At 46.7% G+C, this 15,336-nt stretch overlaps 1 protein-coding gene across 1 annotated transcript in view; it reads right to left on the bottom strand.

The window, feature by feature from the left end:
- The window catches only part of KCNB1 (potassium voltage-gated channel subfamily B member 1), a gene marked incomplete at both ends in the record, with an annotated part of 97,766 nt that extends 84,852 nt beyond the window's left edge, over window positions 1–12,914 (bottom strand). The window contains one exon of the mRNA XM_079543298.1: window positions 12,348–12,914. Coding sequence (XP_079399424.1) covers window positions 12,348–12,914 — 567 coding nt within the window. The remainder of the gene's footprint in view (window positions 1–12,347) is intronic.
- Between the last annotated feature and the right edge of the window lie 2,422 nt (window positions 12,915–15,336).

The following is a 15,336-nucleotide window of genomic DNA, read 5'->3' on the forward strand; positions in this document are numbered from 1 at the left end:
AAAAGACGACAGCTGGCCAAACTAAGCTTTATCTGTATTCCTTCCGAAGAACACAAGCACAAATGATGCTGTATCAGCAGAATAGCAGAAAGGCATTTTGTGTTTGTTTTGCCCCTTGAATTAGGGCTGAAAGTACAGAGTGAAGAAGTGATGCCCAAGGGATTTGTGTTCTACCAAGACCAGCTTGGTGAAGATTTTTTGTCAATGCAGATTTGTTTCAGAGGCACAAGAGAGAAAATGCCCTTCAGGAGTTTGTGCAGGAATGCTCTGATGTACCAATACCATCCAGCCCCTGCCCAACACACCACCACCTCTCATCCTGACACTTTCTGCTCATCCTACCTACCTGGGTGAGAGCATACACACCAGAGAGGGACAGTGCTATAGGGCTGAATTTGAGAGCGCTGAGCTCAGTGGTTCATCCAACTCACTAGAACCACTTTGAGAAAGACTGCAGCATGGAGATCAATGATGAAGGATGCTTATTGGATGAAACAGGCTTTTAAGAGGGGTTCGCAATGTCCTTTTGATGCAAAAGATCATTTTATGGGTAGGAAGAGAGAGCATATATACCAGGGTTATGGCTCATTCCCCTGAAAAAAACACAAAGGAAAGGAAATATTCCAGATAACAACAAGGGATTAAATGACAGCACAGGTTTAAGTGGTGCAAAACTGTTTAAGGACTTGATAGAAAAGCAAAAAGAGAATAAAATTAGGAGGAAGCTCAGTACTTCATTTCCCCTAGGATATAAGTTAATGTATTACTGATAGAAAGGATCTAATCTGCTGACCATTTAGACACACAACTGCACGTTGTGCAATGATACATCTAATTTGCACACAATTATCCTGTTTTTCCACATGCAGATTGGGTAATTGCTTGCATAAACTGCAAGGTACATTTGCATATTCCAACCGCCTGATTTGCATGCTAAATCACAGCAAATATGTGTACAAACTAACTGTTCATCTTGCTTTGTGCACGCACACATTTGCCTGGGTCTACGCAAATCACAGATTACACCCTTGTGGAAAAAATCAGCAACAAATTCACCTCCAAAACCAACTCAGACCTCTTGGGTGGTCACTTCTGAGTTGCTTTAGGATTAGTTTATAGCAACAAAACCTCTGATGCAACAGGCTTAAGTAAATCAAGCAGGGACAGCCAAAGCAGTAACTTTCTCTCTCTGTCTGCACTGCTCACTGTTACAAAGATCACCACCTGTGATGAGCAGGCAGGTTGAGTCCCCACCAACCTTCCCAGACTGGAACCCAACCAGTAGCTGGGATCCCAACTTAAGTGTGCCAACAGTGGTGATGGATGCCCTGCATAGTGCCCTCCATAGTGACATCTGCCTGACCCACACACTGCAAGCACTCAAAGCAAAATCAATGGGGCCAACAAGGGCTGATGCACTCATTTAGCTCTGCTTTACTGAGCAACACAGTTTACGCCCAGAGCAAGCCCAGAGTGCAGATCCTGTTGGCCAAAGCAATAAAGATGTTTCACTGCCAAAGGAAGAGAAATGTGTGTTCTGCTCCTCACTCTTTCTCTAAGCATCCATTGCTGCCTACTTCTTGAAATGGGACACTAAGTTTGGGGGGACCTTTGGTCCTACTGATATGCACTGACCTGTCAAGAAAAGGGCCAATCTGATTATGTGATTAACAGTTACAGAAAGTAAACTCCATACCATTCAAGAACAGTTTTTGTTTTCTCTGTAAAACATATTTATGGCTTGTTTTGGGGTAGCATGCATGAGCTGTGAGTCAGGACAGTATTGCACTTAGTGGCATATAAACACAGAACAAAAGATGGAACTTCCTACAAAGAGTTTATGAATTCAGTAAATTACCTCTATAACTCCTGGAAGTGGTATTCTCCATGCCCAAGTTATCTGGACCACAAAGCAAGTTTCTCAGAAGTAAGTGCAAACTAAGAAGTATTTCATAGCCACTTTACAAGAAGCTCTTAAGAGCATCTTTAAAAATAACTACTAAGTCAAGAGGGTTTCATTCATCGTCATTCATAACCAGAAACCTGAGCAAATTGTTCTTTAGCTTAATGAACATGCAAAAATAATGGAATTATACCTGCCCCAGTATTCAGCAGAGACAAACGAGAGGCCAGGCATCACTTTAGTGAGACCTCATGCATTTGTCTAACATGATGGATGTCTCATTTCAGCAGGCAGAATTTACATGTTGAACTTGGCTTTGGCCACAGCTGCAGGTATTGAACGAGATCATCCCCTGGGGTTGCTGGAAGTCTAAAGTTACTCCTATAGGATAACACTGTATGTAAACACAGACAGAACACAAACGTGTCAGTTAGCAGAGCGAGCTCTGATAACCAACACAATCCAGAACGCAGCAAAGCTTGTGTCTAGTGGAGGTATCTCTTATCAGCACAAAGTGCCCTGTTGTGTTCCCCTGAACCTCACACAGAAACTTGGCGTCAGCATACAGACAGTGCTGGGTCTGCTGGCACCTTGGGCAGTAGGAAGGTTTTGCTCCTAAAACACTCCTATTTGACAAGAACAGCTTCAGTCAAGGCAGGGCTTGGAAATGAGCAAAGGAAATTTGCTCATACACTCTATACCTCATCTCTTTAAATTTAGCTTGAAGAGTCAAAGTAGTAATAAATAGGAACCAGCATCCCTGGAATCAAACACCAAGCCCACTACTTTGCCAAACTAAACCAAAAGTGCATGCCAGTCATAACATTTGGCATCTCCTCCAAAAGGCAAACCCAGAGCTGAGCCCTCTGAGGTCTCTCATGGTACCAAAGGGTCTTCAGCATTCCTGGGAACAGAGTCCACATCACCTACTATACAGATACTCTCTTAATGCATCATAGAAAAGAGCAGGAGCTCTGAAAAACAGAACTGCTGTTATGGGTGCCTTCCTTCCTCACAGTAACAGGTAACAAACATAAAAGCCTTGGCTCTCCTCAGCTAAATGCTGCAAAACCTGCTGAGATCCACCAGACTTCTACCTGACAAGGTAGATTAGAGGCTAAGAATAACCACGGGTTGACTAACCGAGTTTAATTCTGCTCACTGGCAGCAAGCGAGAGGTACGTCCATAAAGGGAGGGAGAACTGCTGCCACAACACTGGCATTTATTTATTTTTAATCTCTACTTTAGCCTAACAAAAACTATTCTTCCTGAAAACAAACCCATTTCTTATGATGCCAGTCAGGTCGGCCGCAGGCAGTGGTTCCCACAGCTCCAGATGCTGTACCTTTCCAGGCCAGGTTTGCTCTTTCCTCTATCTGAGAGATTTGTTTATTTACTGTTATTTCTGCATTGTTATATTTAAGTGTTGATTGATAATAAGAGCTACTGCACCAGACAGTCATGAGGATTACCTAATTAATGTTTGTGAAGCACTAAGATCCTCAGATGAAAGGAGCTAAGAAATGCAAAGTATAATTATTATGCATTATTAATAAACTTCTGGCACACTGACAGGAGGAGAGAACACTTTTTTTCCCTATTCTTTTCTAAAAAGACTTTCATGCTACAGAAGACAGATTTGCCAAAAATCTACAAATTAGCAAACGAGGAGTAAAAGCTCCCCATCCCCCTATGAAGATTTTAAGCAGTGAGGCTGAGACATCCCCCTTTGCTCACGATTTCAGATTTCTGATCCTATTACGGGGATGCCTGATGGATGTTGTGTTTTGTCAATGTGAGATCCAGGCACAGACAGGTGCACGGGTTTGTGTTCTGTGCTGCTGATCTCCCTTGTTGAGTTGACACCCAGGTTTGAGAGCAGACAGGATGTGGGGTGGTGAGCTTAGGCCACCCTCCATCACTGCCAGCGCCTCGGGGCCATGTCACAGAGCGGTCACAGCTGGGACATGGTTGGACCAGAATAGCTGCAAACTTCAGCAAACAGCAAAACCACACATAGATTATGTCGTGCCAGGGAGAGACTAGTGAATGGGATAAAGGGGAATGCTCACAACTGTGAGTGTCACGGCCTTGAGGCCATGCAGAGGTTGAATGTCAACCTGGAGGTGGCATGGGGCAGGAAGGGGACACTGAACTGCTCCCAGAGAGCAGACCAAAGGATTTCTCCTCTAAAAATCCACTGAAAGCTGTAGGGGATGGAGAAGTGCTGGAGCCCTGAGTTGGGAAGAGAGAACCAGGGACAGCCTGGGAGATTCGATGGGGAAAAAGACTGTCAATGCCTGAAGACCTCCGTCCTTGCAAGGCACACCAGATCCTTCTTGGCTGCTGCCTAAAATGTGAGGAAGGAACTCCCAAAGCAAGCAAAAGTTCAAGTTCTGGCCAGCTGCTGTCCTGCACATCCTGCTGCTAAAACAACTGCACTCTCTTTGTCTTAGGAGACATGACTGCTGCAGAGAGATGTTTGACTTGTTTGTTATATTTGCTGTGTTTGTCAAAGAGGCCTCGTTGGGTCTTAGAGGTAACTGAAAACTAGCATTTTCCTTGTCCGGGGTACAAAGGAACTTCTGTATGGAAGGGCAATTTCAAATATATATATGTATAAATATATACACTGTACTGGATTTGACAATACCATTTCACAATACAATTATATACACAGCCTAATATTTGCACTGTCTTATTGCATAGTATAGTTTAACAGAATCCCCTTCCCACAGTCAGAATGGCATCAGAAAATGCCCTTATATAGACTTTGTGGTTTTGGATCTTATGGAGAAAACCCAATTTTTTTGGTAACCACTCAACCCTTAAAGATATCAAAGTTTTTCAGCACCTTCCTATGCAGAAGGGCTCCTTTAGGAAACAGTAGGACACCTGGACACTCCCCTCTGCCATGGGAGCACACGGTGTCTGAGGGTGCTGGGAAGTCAGGGTCCCCCCCAGCTCTGCCCCCACCTTTCCTCTGACCTTGGGCACTTGTCACCTCTTCACTTTAAGATGGGGATAATACATATATCACAGGTTTGTCCTGGCCTTAAGTAATCCATCTTTTCAAAGCACTTTGAGAGCTTTGCTTGATGAGCACAGACATTATAATACTCATCTGCTCCCATTACATTCAATGGAAGTTTCACCTCATAGAGAAGCATCTAGCATCGCAGGACCTAGACATAGGTGTGCCTGCGATATTTGAATGCTAGCATTTTGATGGGCACAACACAGAGTGAATACAAAGGCACAGCACTTGTGCAGAGATGCTTGAAAGTCTTATAGACTTACTGTAGAATGAGTATAATTTTTTCATTAAAAATTAGAACAAGACCTCACCAACTCCTGCTGGTAAACAATACTTGGCTTGTGCCAGGCTGCAAAGGGGACAGAAGAGACCTCAGGCAGCAGACAGAAGTCAGAAAGCAGTCACACTTGAGGGAAGCTTACTGCAAGATTTGCTTCTGCTGTACTCAGAGTAACTGAGCAACAGGAGGTGGGAGTGCAGATATTGCCCTGGGGACTGAACCCAGGGCAAGGTGATCCTAAGGATAAAGGGAGCCAAAGCTAAAGCAGCTCAGGCAGGAAAGATGCTAAGTAATAGGGTGTGGGACAGGGATCTCTGAGCTCTTGCCAGTCCATAGGTGTGTGACATGGAGCTACAAGATACTGATTCACCCAGCCAGCCCTTGAAGCAGTTCTGCTCCCTCAGGCAGCAGCAGGACTCCATGCCTCTCATTCAAACAAGCCCTTGCTGGAGTCAGACTACGAGACTCAGGAAACAAATGGGGCAGCTCATGGTAACATCATCTCCAATCTCCTTCTGCCTTAGTGCAGGAAAGGTGACAATGTGTAGATTCTTTGGCCAAAACTAATATTAGTGTCTTGCTTCACATTCACTGCCACACTGAGTCTTTTCTGTTGCTGCCAGATATCTCCATGGAGTAAATCATATTGACTGTGTTTATTGTAAGAACTAAGTGATCAGCTGTGAACTTTCTTTGACATAAATATTTTGCCATTAGTAGTGACAAATAGCAACGCTGCTGTTGTAAAAGTACCATTGGGTTGGTCGTCTCTGTGGGGGCTTCACATTGAGAGAAATCAGAAGGAAAGTGTGGTCTGCAGGATCAAGAGGAACAAAGAGCTCAAAGCACCCCTTTCCCTCCCTCAAGCTGATGGCAAGGACACTTATCCCATAAGACTGTTAAACAAAGAAAATGTTTTATAAAATGAAATAACTGATTTTTCACACAGCTGTAGAGCACCACTGCACAGCCAGCTCCAACTCTTGGCCACGGCTTTGCTAGCAATGCAGCAACTGAAACTGCACTCACAGTTTGTGAGCATTACCCACACTGCATTTCCTGCAGCCCGGGCCCAGCACTTTTCTTCAGAATTTTTATTCCTAAGACTCCACAGTTACAGATGAACAAAACACGGATTTGCCATTCTTGCAAGATTTCCTACATTTTTGACTGATGTTGGCACCTTCAATCATATCTGCACACAGGCTGAGCAACTGAGAGGATGGGAGAATGCTGAGCAGCAAGGCGAATGAATCTCAGACAGATTTTTTGAAAGGTACAAATGAGAGCTGGTGCTTTAAAAATAGCATCGACTGTACTTCTACAGCACATATCCTCTGAGGAATTCATTCTGAGCACAGCAGCTTGTCACTCCCCCCCTGAGGCAGGCGTTCTCATACAGATGTGGATACCCAGGCTCAAAGAACCACAACGTGGTCCAGGCTCTCCTAGCAGAAAGTCAGAAATGAGTTAAAAATCCAAGGATGTGCCTACATATCTGTTTACTCACACTATACTTCATGGTACGTGCATCAAAAGCACTACTAGGCGTAACAACTTCAACTATCCTTTTTTAAAACACTTCAGTGACTGCAAACCTACAGGTCTGTATTGTAAGCTGCTGAACCCAAGGCAACAAGGCAACAAGTGCCGGGCAGCTGTCTGCCTACATCCAGTGGTGCTCCAGTAATAAGTCTGGAGAAAGAATCACACTTGATAGGTGAGGGCCCAACCTGAAGAGCTTAGAATATGCTTGTTGTTGGCAGATGTATGCCAGAAAATAGCATGAGGTGTTGCATTAGGGATGTGGGAGACTGAGAAGCCAGTGTTGTGGCACTTCTTTGCTTGCAAGCCCTGTAGCAGAGATTCTTTAAAGCCAACAAGAATGGAAGGACACAATTACTGAGCTGGCAAGAGTAACATTTTCCCCCTGAATTGAGGGCTTAGGGAGGCTGTAGTGGAGTTCTGGGACCTGGAGGCACAGCAATACCTTGTGGAAAGGTCATTGGTGAGACACTGCAGGGAGCCGACTGCAGGAATTAGGGCTCCCCAGGCAAAAGACATAAGAAGCTCACTGAAAGGACAAGTGCCCAGAAAGGAGCCGCAGGATGAAATGAAACTGATACAGAGCAGCAATTGTTTGTACATCCACAGGACAGTGCTGTGCTAGAAACCCAGTAATAAGCTATAGACCAAAGAGGCAAATCCCTGAGCCCATGGGGAAGGCTTTGGATTGAGGCTTTGCTTTTGAAGAGCTCCAAAAGCAGAAGTTTACTTTGGATGAAGGGGAATATTCTCCTATATATAGCAGAACAGCCAAGGCAGTAGCTGTAGCAGAAAAATAAGTTCAGAGCTGCAAGCAAAATATGGGCAATCCAGGTTTAACTGCCAAAGTCAACACCTGCCCTGTGGTGAGAGCCCTGGAGGCAGGAGGCATTGCTAAGGCGTGACCCCTACAACTAGGGAGAGGGGTTTCCTCTGCTGAATGCTTAATTCAGGCGGGTTTCTAGAGATGAATGAAAATTGCATGCCATAAGGGAGGGCCAGGAATAGAAAGCCCGTGTGGGGGAAGAATGCTCTAGATGTAGAGAATACATCTCCAAGAGTTTTTATCATTCCTATTTTGTACCTACTATCAACAATAATAAGGAAGGAGCTTACTGAACAGCCTTTTCAATCCCTAAGCAATGCATCCAGAGATTAGGAGCAGAGAGCAGTGGGCAGCTCGAGAAAAGCTGTTCAACAAATGTAGAGGCATGCATAATAAGATTACTGAATTGGAGTTGCATGTTTTCAAGGATAAACGTGATATTATTGCACTGGCAAAGACATAGTAGGAACAAGGTGAAAGATGAGAAATAGCCTGCCAGAGCTGTGGGACTGCTGCAGCTGAGCTCCCAAAAGGACAGGAGCAAGGGAGAAGTGGAGACAATGAAGAGAAGCAGCTCCCCATGAGCAGAGAGGAAGAGCATATCCTAGTTGACATGCAGATATGCAGAGCAGCTTTTTGCAAAGTGGGTGATGTCATCATGTTTTTCTCAGCCTTCAGGACAGCAAGAGAAAAATAGATTGCATAGGAGTCTACAAGACAAGCAGGCTTTTCCCCCTGCCCCCCTCTCTGAAAAACTAATTGCTCAAATATTGATCAGGAAAATAATTTGAAAGGGCTAAAAGAAGGAAGGACTTCTTTTCCTCCTCAGAGGCAAAAAGGGTGATGTTCTTGCAAGCTGCTGGAAAGATCCAAGTGTTCAGAGGATTTCCAATACTATATGAGCTAATTAAGGTGTTGAGTCGGTCTGGTTTGGTTTTTTTTTTGCTCATACAGGAAAGCAAACAATTGAAGTTTGAGATTTTTCAGAATGCCCTGAAGTCTGACTGGATTTACAACTGTGCTGGCTGTCCCAGGGGGCAAGAGTGCCCACCAGACATACAAAATCACAGGCCCTAACTAGTGCAATTAGTGAAAACAGCAGCTATGGCAGGGACTTTCACTCTGGAAATCTGGATTTTGGCTGGCAGAAACCAGCAGCCTAGGTTTAGCCTTAGTGAGGGAAAGCACAGTGAAGATAAATCCCCAAACCAGAGTGCTGGAGGACTGCTAGTCACTGCTGCCCTAACACAGACACTGAGTCCTGAGAAAAAGCAGCAGTTGTTTGGCTTCTGGAGAGGTGTTTTTCTTTCTTGTGAAAGATACCAAGGAAAAAAATCCATCTAACAAAATGTAGTAACTATCTCAGAAAATATCTGTACCTCATCTTCATCTGGAAGAAATCTAGACAGAAGTGAGCACCAGGAAGTCCTTCATTGTTACAGATGTGTTTTGTGAGTAAACCAAAGCAGAGAAGGAATGCTATCGAGGGCAAAACAAACAAAAACCTTGAAGCAGATTGGGAGAAAAAAATGGTAGAAATAAAAATAATAAAGCAAGAACATGCAAAGATAACAATCACAGGAAGAGGAGGGAGCACTCACAAAGATTTCAGTGAATATTTCTCAGGGATATATGGGAAGCAGGAGAAACTGATCCTTGAAAGTATCTTGCAAGGTTAGAAAGAGAGAAAAAACCAAACAAATGTCAATTAAATGAAATATCTTCAAATATATGTTTATTTTTTGCTTTGATATGGAGTCTCTATGCTGAGTTTTGTGCATGAATTTTCCCCACTGGGTGAAGTGAGCCCAGCAGTGCCTCAAAGTAAAGCTGACTGCAGGGTGAGATGATTCGTGTGTCTGTTGCAAGGGTGCAGGGTGGGTCACAAGGTGGCAATCCTAGGGCTTCAGCAGCTGCCTGGTTCTTCATCGCAAGGCTCTCAAGGAATGTGCATTATGAAGTCTATCAAAGCATTCTCTTTGGTTATATATGAGGTGTAACACTGGATCCAAGTCATCACTTGCCAGGAGGTGGTTAGTTTAAAACTCAGATTGATTAGTCAAAAGATATGGCTAAATCCCCTCTAGACAATGGAGCAGCATATACATATAACGTATTAAGGGCTGGGGGATTCTTCTTTCCTTATTTTAACATCCTTTTCCACCCTGAGGTACATCATGTATGATTCCTTTTTAAAACAAACAAGCAAAGATGTCCCACACTCTCAGAATTTTAATGGTCCCAGTATGACCATGAGAAGTTCTGCAGTATGCTGTTATGGAGGAGTCTGGTTAGATATTAGCAAGAAAATCTGCCTAGGAGTTGGACTACATTGCATGACTTCCTAGAACTCTGATTGGTTTAGAGATAAATAAGCATTTGTAGTCATTTTATAGATTCCTTACAGAGAACATGAAAGGTGCCTGCACCTGCTACATTTAAATGGAAAAAAAAAAAAAACAAAAAACAAAAAACAAACAAACAAAAAAAACAAAAACAAAAAAACAAAAAAACCAAAACCAAAAAACTTTTGCACTGAGTGGCACAAGTCTGAAGAAAAACAATAAGCAAAAAGAAAGTAATCTGGGGGAACACCTATGGTAGGTTATTCAGTGCCAGTCATTAAACCTCAGAAGAGTTTACTTCATTCCTTTCCTACAGAAAGGGTTTTAGCTCCCAGACCTGGCAAAGCAAATTAAATCTGACTTTAGGAGATAGAAGCTCCTGGAGACCCATAGCCTCAGCAATAGTTCTCCACTGAACAGACAGCTTCTGGCCAGATTCTCCCAGCTACCAGGCAGAGGATCAGATTTAGAAAATGCAGCCTGGGCACAGCTGGTCAGGTCAGATAGTGGGTCAGGCTGCCAAGTCTCTCTCTGCTCTCTTCCATCAGAAGATGAAGATTGTGTTCAGCCTATTCAATATGTGGAATGAATTCTCATGAAGGTGATCAAAGCAAAGGGCGTACTCTGTCAGGAGAGAAAAGCTTTCCACCAGCAGGGAGAAAAATAGGCAAAGAATAGGCTTACCAGCTCTTCTGTCCCTGCCTGGTTAGCTGATTGTTCATCATGCTTATTTGCTTTGCTACAGTTGAAATGGGTAGAAATCTGTGTTTGAGAACTGCTGAAGTATTTGAGGTCTGATAACATAGAGCAACCATTTTCGTTACAGTAACCAAGTCACAGAATGGTAGCTTTAAATGGGAAGGATAATAATGCATTACAGATTCACTTTCAATTAATCCAATGCCTGCAATGCTGAATGCACTTAGTCCGTGAATTTTCTCAGAAAATGAAGCAAGAGTGTATTTCACTTATAAATCACAAAAGACACTTATTTGGCAAGAACAACCCCCTGCTCATATACTATAAATCGTGAACATCAACAGTCTCTAAAGGATTTTGAGTCAGTGCCACATACAGCAAAGCCCAGGGCCTGTGTTTCAGGATTCCAGGACTGTGCCAAAGAAGCCTTATAAATGATTAATGTATTCAGCACAGTGTCATCTGTGCCATTGGAGAGAAAAAGACATTCAGGGGCTCCGTTTGTCATTAAAAAAGTGATAATCAGTTCAGCAGCAGACCATGGCTCTCCTTTCCCCTGCCAGAATAAACCATTAAGCTCCAGACTTAATAAAATCCCTCCCCAAAACTTCACACATGTTCTTCATTCATGGTGTGCAACACTGCAGTAAGAGAAAAGACGTGAAAACAGACTTTTTCTTTCCCTAAGCAAACCTCCAAATCCAGACTTCCAAGGGGACAGAGTTGGGGTTTGCACTTGGAAATGTATGTTCAATATGGGGTTACATTGCATAGGTGGCTGGGGCCTCTTTCTACTTGGTTGTCAGTACACAGACAATACAAGTTTTGGTCCCTTCTGCTCAGTCACTCATGCTTCCCAGTTATCCATCCTGCAGTTTTCAATCTCTTCCCCTTTACTTTTATCCCCATGGTTACTGAATCAGTGTGTTCACAGAGATTTTCCTCACTAAAGAATGTGACTAACATGAGACAGCTAAATTATCAGAGCCAATTCCAACACTGGTTTTTCCTAGCAAGGATCTTATCTTCCAAACGCTTTCAAATAGATCTGTTGCACTGGCACCAACTTCAGAGTAAGCAGTGCTGCAACTATTGATAGGGACAGAGCCACAGAAGCACTGTACATGGTGACCTAAAATAGTCTGGAATCTGGTAAATGATGAAATTTAAATGCTAGGTTTAGCAGACAAAAAAGACAAAACAAAAAAAAACAAAACAAAAAAAAAAAAAAGTAACCCCTAGAAGGGAACCCATTATTTCCTGATAAGACCTGGCTCTAGGAGTTCAAGTAGATTTCCTCTTTTAAGAAATAGTTCGGCTGAGCAGTAGGATACAGATGTTTTAGGGCCCCAAGAAATCTCTGTTACACAATGCTTCAAGACCAACAAAAAACAAGTCTACTACTCTCCAGCCACAGCAACCAGCATATGTTGACCCAGGGGTCACTGGAGCTGTTCTCACGCTGTCCAGTCTAGGCTGCCCTCAGGGCAGAGCAAACTGAATCTCTTCCAAACCACCAAAAATATATACATTAAGCCTCATTCACACTTGGGAGGTCTCTCTCCCCTGTACTCATAGCATCTATATAGCCACAATTGCTGAAACCCTAAAGCCAGGGTAGCAAGTTGACACCTCAGGTAAGCATCATCACAGCATACAGGCATCATGAGCCAGCATACACAAGACTTAAGAAGAAATGTGGAAGTCTTACCTTGGCCGCTACGGAGGAGTTGGGCTTCTCCAGGAGGTCCCAGAGCTTTTTCCTTTTGTCAGCGCAGCAAGTGTTATCAAATTCCTCCCCTTCCCTTTCCCTCAATGTCTCAGCTTCTCTTTTCAGCTCCTCATTCATCTGCTCCTTCTTCTGATGGTAGCGGGCCTGGCAGCAGGACTCCAGGTAGATCTCATCCACCCCCCAGTAGTCCAGCTCTTGGCTGAAGGACAAGGCGCACATCTCCTCCATCATGTGCAGCTTGCCAGTACGGTAGAAGTTCAAGATTGAGGTGAATGCCCCCGGATGCCTGTCAAAGAAGTACTCATTCTCCTCCAGGTTGTAGTCATCACAGATCTCCATGAGGGAGTCGTGTGTGTTGCAGTCTCTAAGCTTACCCAGCCTGGTCCGTGGCAACCTGTCCAAGGTCCGCCAGAGAACCTCGTGGGCCAGCCCCCCCACATTGAGCTTGACCCTGCGGGAGCAGGCCTTGCTCCTGACGATCTCCGTGGGGTCCGGAGGCAAAGAGGTAGTAGAGCGAGATCCATGCTTATTCATCCCCAGAGGCATCGCTGGTCCCCCTCAGGCTGGATGCTCCAAGGTGCGGTGTGGGGCAGGGCGTGCGGGGGGCCGGCTCTCCTCACCTCTCCTTCCCCTCCATGCCCCAGAGCTGCAAGAGAAGCCAACCATGGGTCCCTGCCCGCTGACCTCCGCTCCCGCGGGCCGCCTGCCCGCCGGCCTTATCCCCGCCCGGGGCAGCCCGGCCCCGCTAATCTGCTCAGGGGGAGGCGGCGGCGCTGTCCGCCCTCGCGGTGCTGAACCCCTCTCCGCGCCCCGCTCGGGCGGGCGGCCTCGGGCAGGCGCTGTCCGCGCCCGCGGTGCTGAAGGCCGCCCGCTCCCACGTGGCGGAGCGGCGGCTACCGCCGAGCTCCCCCGGGCGGCGGCCGGGTGCTGCCCTCTCTCCCGGTGGATCCCAGGCTCTGCCCGGGAGGGTTGTACACCTCGTCCAGAGAGCTAAGGAGGCTGGGCACGGCTTCAGCAGCCTCTTCTGAGAAAGGGCTGTCTGGGAGCTGCTGAGTTAAAGTGAGCTCCCCCGAGCACCGCTCGGCGCTGCTCCCCAAAAGGCGCCCGGCCGTTAGCCACGGCTGCGCTGGTACGTTGTTTCCCATCCCGAAGAGATAGGACAGGAGCGCGCCGGCCCAACCACCGACAGTCTCCGAGTGCTCGGACCCGCCGTTCCCTCGCGCAATGAGGCCCTACTGGACAGCAGGAACAATACCCCGCGTGCCCCCACGACCCACCCGGGCAACTTTTCCCGCTCTGCCCGGCCGTGGAGGCGGCAGGTGGGAGCAGAGGCTTTTATAACTGCAGCCTTGCAAATTTCCCCGAGGAAAGCTCTGTGAACGAGAAAGAGCGAGTACTTCCAGTCACTCTAACGACGCACTCTACCTCCCTGGGCTACCCAGGGACGCCTCCCCATACCCCACGCAGCCCTCTGCATAACAGGAAAATCAACGAAAATGGGAATAAGAACCACCCCCGAGCCTTCATTGCAAAGCCAGTGCCTTATAACAGCCCCAAGCACTGTTGCTTACACAAGATGGCACGAAGAGAAATCTCGGCGCAGAAAGGAACGGCTTTCTCCCTGCTCATCCAGCACGGCGCCGGGGCTCTGCCCCTCTCCCCATCGATGTGGGTGCCCCCACGCCGATAGCGAAACCCCGACGCTGCCCTCAGCCCTTCCGCGGGGCCGCTCCCGGCCGCAGCCCCACGCGAGAGAGGGCTCCGCTCTCTCGGCCCGAACCTACCTCCTCCTGCGGGCTCCCAGCGAGGCGGCGCGGGGCTGTACGGGACCGAGGGCGGCTACATCGTGCGTCGGGGCGGGCAGCCGGGATGGCCCCGCTCGCATCCCCCCGCGGGCAGCCTCGAGGCGGAGGGATGGCGGCCGCGCTCCCGTCTGGCCACGGAGTCCGGGGGGCGGGGGGAAGGGAAGCGAGGTAAATCGGATCCCTCGGCAGGAAGCTTTCCAAGGCCTTCCTTCGGCTGCGGCTCCTCGCTCCTGCCTGCCGTCAACTCCGAAGCCGCATCTGCCCCCTTCCCCCACCCTTCTCTTGGTGAAGACACAAAGGAAAGCTTCGGTACTTCCTTCTGCTGCCTCGAAACGGAGATCAACAAGTCTAGTCTGAACCTCCACCTTTTCCCTGCAATTCTGTCCCGGAGTTGTTTGGAGTGAATTGGAAGTTGGGGGTGGAAGAGAGGAAGGCAGCTCCACCGTGAGCTGGGATGCAGCATTGCAGGGAAGGTTAACGCTTTCCTGACCTGGCCCCGCTGCCCCGGGTCTGATTTACAGCGAGTGAAGCGCCTGGACCAGATCTAATACCGAGAGGAGAGCTGTAGCATCCTTCCGTAGCAGTAGGACTCTTCCCACCATCCTCCAGCTCCCGGTGGTATCATCCGTGAAAGCGGGAGCAGGGATTGGTGCCAGGAGAAAAACGACAAGCAGAGTGTGCTGATAAGCCCAGCAGGGCTGTTATTGCTTTCTAGGCCCTGCTTGCTGAGCTAGGAGCAGCTGAGCTCTGTGAAGCTGCACATCTTCATGCAAGGAGTGAGCTGGGCCATCAACCTCGCACTAGCAACTTCTCATCAAAGGGAAAGCCTGCACTTAGAATTGTTACATGTTTTTGCAGATAGAGATGGGAGGAATAATAACAGATTTCTGATCTGATCTCTATGAAATAGAGCATCTCCTAACCAGAAAATACAGCATTCAAAGTATCCTTTTAGCACTCTGTTCTCTTTCCCCTCCAACAGGGGAAAATAGGTCTCAGTAGGAGCCAGTACCTTCATTAGCATTACTTAATGGGTACATTAGCACTACTTAATGCAGCTCACCTGCTTATGCAGGTGTAGCAGAGGTACACAGTTCTGTTCGTTAGCCTTTTCTCCCCTTTGCATTGATTGGTCGTGTCTCTTGGGTGCTGTAGTGACAATT

The sequence above is a fragment of the Tetrao urogallus genome, assembly GCF_951394365.1.
Source record: "Tetrao urogallus genome assembly, chromosome: 16".
Lineage (NCBI taxonomy): Eukaryota > Metazoa > Chordata > Aves > Galliformes > Phasianidae > Tetrao > Tetrao urogallus.